Below are 11,232 nucleotides of genomic sequence, written 5' to 3'. Positions count from 1 at the left end.
AAATCATTATTAAAGAAACTGTAAACGGATTATATTTAAAGCGTTTTTAATGCTCTAGGTCATCAGAAATACCTTTCTGATACTTTTCAACACTTTTCAAATAAATATTTTGCCTCCTACGAACTTTTAATATACGCGCTGATGTCAAAATAGCAAAACAAAACAAAAATAAAGCTATCCAAACACGTAGCTTTAAACATGACTTTTTGAAATAAAAGGAACTATAATGAATTATAAATTAATTTATTATTAACACCAATAACAACCGGCTTTATAGAAATGATGTGTAATGATGGAAATATGGTAAGAGATCAGGACAAATAAAAAAAAAAAATTAAAATACACCAAAGACAAACGAAATTAAAATATTTATCTAAACTTTGCAAACTTTACGACGCTGTTAATACTAATATTTTCATTATTGTGTGGTTTAATGGCCAGTAAAATGGGACAATGTAAAGTACTTATTTAAATTAATTTTAAATAACCAGTCAACAAATGCGCCAAAAGAGAGCATCGTGAAATATGAAAATGACTGAAATTAAAATGTATTACATTGTCATACCATAAAATCTGTTTTTGTAATTTTTTCCTGCAGCATTTCGTATTATGCCGACTAAATAATTCATTCCATTTCTATACTCGAGTTTGTATCCAGTTCATACATTTAATCAGTGTTTGAATTAAACTGAGCTGCTGAAAATGTGTCTTTTTTTATTTGTATTTTTGCTTTACTCTGTTCTTTCTTTATTGTTGGTTTCAGGTAAATACATTTAATATGAAAGACCTGATTAAAAATGTTCACTGAACATAAATCCGTTTTTCTCTTTGTAGATTGTCTGTGGTCCAGGGCCCCTGGAAGGGCGTCCCTGCTGATTCAGGAGGAGGAGGTGAAGGAGGTGGAGTGTGAGTTCAGTCGGCAGACAGTCGGAAGGACCGAATCCCGGCGGCCGTTTGGAGAGTCTGAGCGGGGGGAAAACTGCTTCCAGTACTGGAGAACTCAGAAAGAGGATTTCGCAATGAGTTGGGGAACGGAGCTCTGGGTACGTTTCAACTCTTTTTAAGTGTGCTTGTGAGAAAGTGCTGGGCTTGTTTTCTTTGTGTTTCGGCCCGGACACCGCCGCGACTTTGGGGCAATAGAGCGGAAGAAAGGTGCCGTGTTACCTTTTTAGCTTTGTGTCGCGGAGAGCGGCTAGGCGCTGGTGCTAGCCTGGTCGGCTGCGGTGCTGTAGCCGGCGAGGCTAAAGCTAAAGCTAATCTGAGGCGCACCTTAACGGCTGTGACAGCGGAGGAAACAATAGGCAGGCACGGCTGCAGACACACGGCCACGACAGCAAGCCGGAGTGCGGGTCACGCTGCCTCCACCACCCGGCTATTTGCCAGCTTTAATAATATCTGTGGTGGTAAATTGATTTAAAAAATTGTTTGTTTGTCTGGCAACTTACTAAGTTGGATGTTGACGGTTTTCTTACATGTGTTACACCCAGTTTCTGGCAGGGACTCCCGGCTGGAGGGTGGAGGGGAGAGAGCCCACTGTCCTGCTCGGTCTCCTTTTAAACGAATCGCAACTTCACAGCCGTTTGATTCACTTACTAATTGGGATAACGCTTCCCTTTGTTGCCAGTTCTCCAGCCTTTTGTCCCAACTTCCATGTTACTGGAAGGAACACATGGTTATTATAGACACACATACGGCGTTACATGTGGACCTCACGCCGTGTGTGTCCTGCCTTTATAGTGAAATCATGGCTAAAATGTGAGTAACATTTAAATGTTACAAGTGTGTCAAACACGAGCTGCAGCCGATATTAGAAGATGAATTTTTTTTTACCATCCCTTTCTCAAAACAGTGTTTCTTAGTTGCAGTGTATGCAGATTTTAGCTTAAATTAATCTTGCGGTGGGGCTCCATCCTGTATTTTTTTGGGTGTTGGCCATTACGAGCTGTGTAACCAGAAAGGCTACCAGAAGCACTCCCCCCTCTCTCTGTATATGTGTGTGTGCGTGTGCAGGAGGAGGAGGAGGGAGCACTTCATCTCCCCAAGATGATACTCCTCCGGCTGACCTCAGTGATTATTATCTGCATTTTAAAATAAATTCATATTTTTTTCCTTTTCTTTTTCTTTTTTCTTGCTCAGCCCTCACATGTAACCCGATCATCTGCTACCCACAAAGAGAGATCTGTTTGGTTGCCTGAGATGCAAAAGAAAAAAAAAAGGGGGGGGGGAGACTTGGGAAATAAAGCACACATGGACTCACATATGATTTGTCAGGGGTTTGTTGGCCTCGTGTCTGCTTTGAGAGTTTCCCATTCAGTTTTTCTTCTGTGGATCAAAATCACAAAGAAATGTGAATGAATGGTGATCCACTGTGCTAATGTTGTGGTTGTGATGAGTTTGTGAGCTGCAGAAATGCATTGATATAAACAAAGGAAAGCATAAGTCTGTGTGGGGGTTTTACATGAAATGCTCTGTGTCTTGTGTTTACCACAGCCCAAGCAGTGTACTGTATATGAGTAACAGAAAATTATGAATGATGAGATACGCTGTCACATGCTCCAGTCTGTATACCATCAGTGAAGCGCTTCCGATATGCTGACTGTAGACGCTGGCTGACACACACCGTCATAATCCCCGAGTCCGCTGATGGGATTAATGTGTTGGCTGTCTGATGTCAGATTAGGGCTTATCCTCCACAAGACACCACATAAAACTGTTGATTGGCTGTTGTGCTTTACAGATGACTGCCCCTCTAATGTCAGGAAGTGTGCTTTTATTTTCTGTTTTTGTTTTATTCTAAAATTGAAGTCTCTGATTTCAAATAAAAGTCTGAGAATAACAATAACAATAAAACTGTGTCCAACTAAAAGATTACAGTTGGCTTAAAAAACTGTTATTCTATGTACAGTTGGGTAAGTGGCTGCTTCACCTATTAAGATACTGGCTACATTTTGCTATATTCTAATGTGAGCAGTTCAAAACTCAATCAGATTTTAAAAAAATGAAATTCTCACATTTGGGCGGCAGAATTTAACACTAAGTCACCCCAATCGCAGTTTGTTTGTTTGTATTTCACCCTGTATCACCTTCTTAGGTGTCGTCCCTAAATGAAACGGGAAGAAGGGAAGCCAGCGTCGTTTTCAGTGCGGCTTTGTGCTTTTACTCCACTCTTTGGCTTTAGCCCAGCTCTTTGAGACGCTACAAAGCGAGCAAGGAACATCCTATTACCTCGCTGGCTTCCTGCCGTCCGACACACACTCGTGAAGTAGGAAGCGTTTGTCTGAATTAAAGCTCTTCTGTGTATTGTATGAGTGTGTGCGTTAGTGCCAGGATGCTGCCATGCTGTGCTTTGGTCTCTCCGGACGAGGTGAGTTGGAGGCCAGCACAGTGGAGCAGCCAAGTCTGACTGAAGGACAAGAGGCTGACGGGCGGTCGTCTCTGCTGATCGGCCAAACCGAAAGACTAGGATAAGGGGATCGAGAATGGGAAGGTGTGGGGTAGTTGGAGAAAGGACAGGCTGGAGATGATTTCACTTAAAAGGCTGTCCGATGGAAAGGAGACTGATTGTCGAGGCTCAGATTCAGAACAGCGACCTGGTTTTAGCTTCATGCACAAAGGCTCACAGGACTTTGGTGCTCTTTCCTTCATCTGTCGTGCACATTGTCAGAAAAGACTCGCTATTTTGATTCTTCACATGTCACACGGGAGGTGCTGTGCAGGGTAGTGGGGGTTACGTGTAAATGATTTCATGCATTTAGCAAGAGGATTGTTTGCGTTCTTGGCATCAGGTGGCCTTCAGACTCATACAAGGGTGTTTGTTATCATTGCTCGTGTTGGTGATATTTATAGACTGGCCTGCAGTATATCAGTCTAGCGTCATCTATTTTTATGGCACTATTCTTGCTGCTTTCAGGTCTTTTTGTGTCTTTTATGCAAAAGATTAGATACTTTTGAATAATGTTGTATACAGTAGTAGTAAAAAGTATACTTACTATATGGCATTGTGCCATTATTAGAGAAAGACAAAAATCATTGGGAAATTGAACAGGGCTATACATTTTACCCAGGCTGGAATTAAACCTGAGACTCGGTGCTGACAGCTGGAAGCTGCTCCTGTTTGTTGTCTTTTGCAGCCATTCAGCTATCGATTTGCCACCAAACACCTCACATTTGCAGCTTTTATTTGTTCTTTTTTTTGTTTCATCATCATCTTTTTCTTCTTTCAGCATCTCACCCTGTCCCTCCTCTGTCACACCAACCCTCTGCATTTTCCTTCACTACATGAATCTTCTCTGTGGTCTTCCCCCCTTTCCTCCTGCCTGGCAGCTCCAATATATCCACTATTCCTCCCCAGAACATGTCCAGCCTTTTTTCTATGAATTTGTCTCCAAATCAATCAGCCTGAGCTGTCCCTCTGATGTGCTAATTTCTAATCTTGTCCACTTTGGTCACGACTAGTGAAAATCTTAACATCTCTAGCTTGGCCTCCTGTCTTTTTGTCAGTGCCACCATCTCCAAACCAAACCAGCAGGACTCACTACCATCTTATAAAACTTTCCTTTCAATCTTGTTGCTATGCTTCTCTAACAAATCCCTCTGACACTCATCTCCAGCTGCTCCACCCTGTGTGCGCTCTCTTCTTATCCACTCCTGTACATTGTCTGTTGCTTTGGATGTTTAAACCCATGTATCGACCCTCAGTATCGCTGCTCCTATCTTCACTATCTCTGTTTACCTTTCCACCTGTCTAAGTGTCAGTTGCACACTCGTTTTTTGTCTTTCTTCTAGTGACTTTCATTTCTCTTCTTTCCAGAGTATTACCCCCCCCCCCCCTTACCAGGCATGTTTTCCTGAACCTTTGGAGGTTTTTTTGTACAATTGATGTCACTCAATTTTTAGTCAGGATTTACACTTGTGTAGTTGGCAGTTGTGATGTGTTATCAGTGTGCAGCTCTGTGAATGTACTGTATTGTGTACGTATGCTACATTTTGTCCTCTATTGTTTTCTGACTTTGTTGCAGTGGGTATTATTGGGCCATTTCAGTCTGAATCTTTTAAAAAACAACAAGTCCCTTGATCATTTTCCAGAGTTCTCCTCACTCCTTCTCCCATTGAGGCTGTGCCTGGTTTTAGTCTGATGTCCACAGACTTCTGATAATGTCTGCTTCCAGTTTCCGTTGACTGTAGCCCAGGGTCTGTTATTCTTATGATGATATAAAACTGATAACTTAAGAGTACATCTGGTTTGCAGCATGCAGAGTAATTATTCAAATTTTATGGGGAGTTCTTAGCTTTAGTTTCTGAATGTGTAAAATATTTTGACAGCTCTGTGTGACTGTCTGTGTAGCATAAACAGAGAACAAATCTCAGGCTTTTATGGGCAGTGTCTTCTCTTTGTCTTCCACTTTGATAGCGGAAGGTCTTTTAAGAAGGTTCCTACTGTTTAACCGGGCAGTGGTCCGGTTCGTTGCAGGTCACAGCGGGTGCGAATGATGTCATGTTGAAGCCAAGGGCAGTGGCCTGGACATGACAAGCTGTTACAGGCAGGCCTGGCCAAGCTTGTCAACACATTGCATGAATGTGGAGGGGGTGTTTTTGTAGGTGCTAGTGAGAGGCACGTTGTTTTCAGCTCTGGATGTGTGACGCGACTGATGCTTGACGCCCACATTGCTTCGTGGACGTCCTGCTTGTTAGGGTGGATGTCTTTCTTAATTAACTGAAGCTGTGCCAACACACATTTACTAAAGACGGGGATGATGATGAAGGTGGACAGGAATGAAGGAAGTGTGAGAGAAGAAACGCTGCAGAGGGAGGAGGTTAATGATGAGAGAAGAGGGAGGTTTTGGGTGGTAGGAGGTGAATAGATGAAGGCGGATGGATTGCGTAGCAAGTAGATTTTAAAGACTTAATGGGTGAGATGCAACTCTAATCATCCTAGTGGGAAAATCATTAGAGACAGGGTACATCAAGTATGAATAGGATGTAGTGGGTCAAAGCAGAGCATAATGAGTTTAGATAAACGGATCCAAACATCAATTTTGCTGAATGGCAGTGGAAATTACCCTACAAAGCTGTCTTTTTCTCTTTGTTTTTCTCTCAAACGTCCGGGTGAAAATTTTAGTCTCACGTTTGTGTCTATCGAAATATTTGGATTCAATGACTGGAACATCTAATTTTCTAATGAAGAGATGCCAGCATTGCTCAGTAGATGTCAATCAGAAGTGGGCGCTGTTAAGAGTGTTGCTGTTACTTGTGTCTGTTTTTTGGTGCTGCGATTTAGGTTATTCATTAGTTTATGGATTACATTAGTTATATCAGAGCTTATACGGTCTGAAATATGAATGTAGCCACTTTGCTCGCTGTCTTTTGGTTAGTAGAGAAAGCAGAAATTACTTGTGATTGTCAGCCACTGAGCATGGAGGACTATGATGGGTATTATGAACTGTGATAGTCCCAGAAATCACAAACCTACCTTGTAATGATAAAATACTTCCTGCTGAAGTTTTACAACTTCTCTCATCACGTATATACATGGACTGGTTCTTATATAGCGCTTTTCTACTCTTCCGAGCACTCAAAGCGCCCAGAAGAGTTGTTTTGTGCATGATTTGAGAGCTCTTACTTAAACTGGACATTTTAGACCATATTTAAGGGTCTCCACTGTGAACACAGAGAGCTGGAGAAACAACCAGGTAGTCATTTCCATTAAACGTATTTGCGTTTGCCACCTGGGAAATACACACGGCTAGTGTGAATGATTTGCGTGGTGGTAAGAAACAGCCATAGAGACCCTTACGCTCAATGTCCAATACCAAAATTTTGTTGAGACTCATGGAAGTGGAAGTTGTAATCAAGGCCTTATTCCAGGTCTTTAATGAAATTTGGTTACCTCATCACATGCTGGACATAAAGGATAATAATGGACTCAATTTTGATTCGTACAAGCAACTTTTTCTGCTTTCTAGCGTACACACACACACACACACACACACACACACACACACACACACACACACACACAACCTGCTCTGCCTCCTCTGAGGCACACCTACACAAAATTGATGCAGCTTGCAGGGTTAAAAATACTTACCTTAAACCTGCATATGTTCTGTTGGCCACCAGGGAGTGATGAATTTGGTTGCAAAAATAATTCTGCATGTGTTAAGTCTTTGAGAAAATTGGCATTAGCTCGCTCACTATGTGACCTCAGAAGAAAATTTCCTGAGAAGTTTTTAACCTTGGTTGATAGTTTCAAGTCATGCTGTTGTAATAATGTCCGATTTGGAGTCCACATCCATCAGTATAGTGACCTAAATGCTCAGCTGAAGGCTTCAATTTACTAATGTGTCTCTCACATGCATCTGTCTACGTTGCTGACAGATTTCCTGAAATTCCAAAACACAGCATATAAGCAGACTCATTGAAAACACCTGTAGGGTGTACAGAGCTTTGAAGAGCTCAGAAAGACAATGTTTCAATTAGTAATCAACTAGTCTCTCTGGAAAGTGATTTTAGCACACCCTATCCCCGACGTGAGATTTAATCAGAATCTGTGCGTTTGAATTGTGCCAGCAATGTCAGGGATGCCGTAGACAAGGAAAGGGAGACGGTGAAATGAAACAGTTGGCTACAAAAAGAAGAAAATGAATTACAGAATGACCATCCCACCTAATTTCATTCCTGCAGGCTAGTACACACACACACACAAACACAGAGCCTCCTTCCTCTTGGCATTTTTACAGAATTTATCTCCACTGTTCCACTCGTCCCTTCTTCTCTTCCTTCCTCTTATCCTCCTATTGCCTCCCTCTGGATTCGATCACAGCTGCATCCATCCTCCCAGCTGTTTAGCAGTCAAGCTCCTCTTGAGTTCAGACCACAGGACACCTGTGCCCCTTTCATACCAGCACTGTGACCCAGGATGAACCCTTGTCCCATCTGTCTACATGGGTCAATGTGTGCTACATGACCTAGCTGTGTCAGAAATTATTGTTGCTGTAAACAGTACCTTTATTTGACATTAAAGTTGTTCTTTTTTAAACTTTGGGATTGTTATTACTGTTTGTTCTTTAGCCAGGGGACTAATTGTGGTTACAAGTCTCCTGGAATTTCCGTACTGGTTCCTATTTGGGAATTTGGCGAGTGACGTTTGGCCTATTTTTAGATGCATTTTAGATTTTTGACTTTAACTCATTAGCTGTGTTTCCTCATACTAATCATAAACATAACATCTTACTATTTATACATTTTGATGTTTCATCATTTATTCTGATTTATTTTCAGGAAGTATAAAGTGATTCACCACAGACAGAACCAGTTTTAGACCTTGGAGCTTAGAGTCACGACTTGTCAGAGCTGCAGCTGGGTTCAGTGTTGCGCTGTCTTCCAGGAGTCAGTCAGTCTGTCAACTGTTTATTAGTCAGTTACTTTATTAGCCAGTGGATAAAAATGCTGCTTTAGGACATGTGGAAAATTGGAAGCTGTTGGGAATTTTTCTGGTGAATTTTCCCTAGAACTCCAAACCAGTCATTACACTAAACCTCTGCTGAATGTCTGGCTGCTGTCAATCTCTTCTTGTGTAACATGAAAACAGACAATGGTAAATTTTATATTAATTCTCTTTTAATTAATTATCACAACTAGTCTTTAAGAAAATACAGCTTCAAATACTATTATATCCATGTATCTCTTTAATATATGTGCATATTTGGTTTGATTAGGTCTTTGCAATATTTTGACTTTATCTTAAACAGTCCATCAATTTAAAGGAATTAAGCTTGCTGAAATTATCAATATAACATCTTATTTGGCACTTACAACCAAGTGGAACCCACAGGGGCTGAAAAATGAAGACAGCATAGAAGATTTGAAAACTGCAGTTTCTTCACAAAGCCACCTGAGGCTGACTTTAAAAGCAAGTTAAACCCCACGGACTCGGATTAAAATGCCAAGCCTTACAGCATCACCTTTTGGAGAATTTAAGTGGTCTTATGTGACAAAACACAGTTTACAGTGTGCAACAGCTGCTGTTTTCTTTACTGAATTTTGTAACTTTGTTTGATAAAAAACAAAACACAGTGCAACATGTTGAATTTTTAACATGGAGAGTCTAAAGTCGGTGGGGGTCTATGGCCATGACATGCAGGGTTTCCATCAGTGTATTTAAAGCCTGCCTGGTTGAAGTATGGTATTGAGCATGCTATGGCCTATTCCTTTAAAAAAAAAAAAAAAAAGTATATTAAAAAATGTGAATAATTTTAATAAATAAAGTTTAAAAAAGGAATAAGGAACCCATTACTTGTTAATAATTAATATTGTATTACCTTTTCAGAGCAAATCCTATAACTGTGCCCGCTTATTAGTGTATGCTACATTATTTATAGCTGTGTGTAAAATTAGGTCAAATAATCGATTTACTTATTAAATATAAGCATTTTAGGTCACACTTTATAATACTGTCCCCAACCAAGGGCATAATTCCCCTGTCATTCAACAGAATTTCAATGTTCTAGAATAAGGGAGCGAAAAATCCAGTTTTTAAAGGAAGCAAAGAAATGATTATACTGCAAGTATGAAATGTTCTGTGATTCAACTGTCCTTACAGTCTACTAATATGAATTTAATGAGGACTGTTCTCCCTTACCAACTTATAAGAAAAAATAAATGGCATCAACATTTGCAGGCCTGTGCAACTTTATGAAGATGCAGTCTAACCTTTTTTTTTTCTTTCACCATCACTGTCCAAACATAACTTGGTGTACAGGAAGGGAGGGTCCCATGTCCTGCAAAATACCTGGAAGTTAGGCAAGGTTAAGCCACTTCATAATACAGCCTGGACCCCAAAAATACAGTGTGTGATGGGAAAATATTATTAGTTACCATGAGATTACACAGTATTTAAAACTACTTGCTTCTTGTATTTTCTCCTTTTCTCTAAAATACTACTTACTCAACTTACAATGACTCATTCACTACTTAAAGTTACTTACCTTCTAATTCTTATTTCCTGTAAAATACACGAAGTTGGGTACTGCTTCTTTTCTTTTACTTACAGTATACATTTTTTTTGTGTGCTGTAAAAACTTGACTTGTTACCTCCTTATTTTAGTGTACCAACCTTCAAGCTGAAATTCTCTTTAATGGAATAAGCCCCCTGCAATTAGTCATATTATAACGTGTTTTTTTTATCTTTGTAAATCAGTTTTTTATTTATTTTTTATTTATTAATTTTCAAAATATATTTGCTTGTGTGGTGTTTCTGGGTTTCTTTCTTTCTTATTGTTATTAAATATTAAATCAACAAAATAATTAGCAGATCATCTACCTGTTAGGGAAACAGCTCAGTTGCAAGTTAGTGAGCAGAGTCCTTTTTATCAACATCCTGTTTACATCACTGTGATGACATGGTTTTTATTTTTCAGTATACCACTCTATGGATTACACAGAAGCCACTACTACTATTTCATTTAATATAGTATTTTATATAATTATATTATTGCCTTTACATAGAAGCAGCATGCTTTGATAAATTCGATTAAAATAGATCCAAGCAAGGTTTTATTAGGCTGTGGAGTCTTTGGTGAGCCTGATAGACCATGCAAGAGCGCTTCATAGATGATAAATGCCCTCCAGCTGATGTCCTTTGCTTGTTGTGTACTAAACATGTCAGGTGCCGGCTAAACTTGCTCACCTGCTGGACTGATGATATCTGCTGTGCGGCTGGACATGATACCAAATCACTACAGACTTAAACACAAAACACCGGGACTTGCAGTGTTTCACAAGAACAACATCGAGGCGCTCATTGTCCTCAGTTTCAAGTTTAGTGATCTTTCTCAGTGTTTTCCCTAAAGGCGTCTTCACCTTGAGTGATTTATGGCAGGCTGAGACTTGACTTAGCAATCAAGTGATGAATGTGGGAAACTCACTATTCACCAATCCATAACTGTAATCCCTGATTACAGAAGGAGGAACTTCTAATGGTGTTTTTATGGTTGTCATGCAAGCATGGCGCTTGCTGAGTTTGACGTTACATCATGTGCTGTGTGGCATAATCTTTGTTGTACTTCGGTCGGTCGTGGGCCTCTCGATTTTTGCAACCTGCCGCTGCAGCTGGGTTAAAGACACAGGTGCAGGATCATGCTGGTTTTTACCTCTATATACAGAGGGAGAGGTTGCAACAGTTTGAAAACTTGAGACTATGTAAGGAGGAAACACTTGGCAAAGTCTTTGCTT

The 11,232-nt window shown here is 40.2% G+C and overlaps 1 protein-coding gene across 3 annotated transcripts in view; it reads left to right on the top strand.

Moving 5' to 3' along the window:
- Positions 1 to 857: 857 nt before the first annotated feature.
- Positions 858 to 11,232, top strand: part of fnbp1l (formin binding protein 1-like) — a 50,750-nt gene continuing 40,375 nt past the window's right edge. For all 3 annotated transcript variants that reach the window (XM_005753535.2, XM_005753536.1, XM_005753534.1), the window contains exon 1: positions 858 to 1,043. In XM_005753535.2, the coding sequence (XP_005753592.1) occupies positions 1,020 to 1,043 (24 nt within the window). In that variant the 5' untranslated portion in view covers positions 858 to 1,019. The remainder of the gene's footprint in view (positions 1,044 to 11,232) is intronic.

The sequence above is a fragment of the Pundamilia nyererei genome, unplaced genomic scaffold, assembly GCF_000239375.1.
Source record: "Pundamilia nyererei isolate P.nyererei 1_Seehausen unplaced genomic scaffold, PunNye1.0 scaffold00436, whole genome shotgun sequence".
NCBI classification, from domain to species: Eukaryota; Metazoa; Chordata; class Actinopteri; order Cichliformes; family Cichlidae; genus Pundamilia; species Pundamilia nyererei.
The sequence above is the reverse complement of the archived record's forward strand: the minus strand, read 5'-3'. Positions and strand labels throughout refer to the sequence as shown.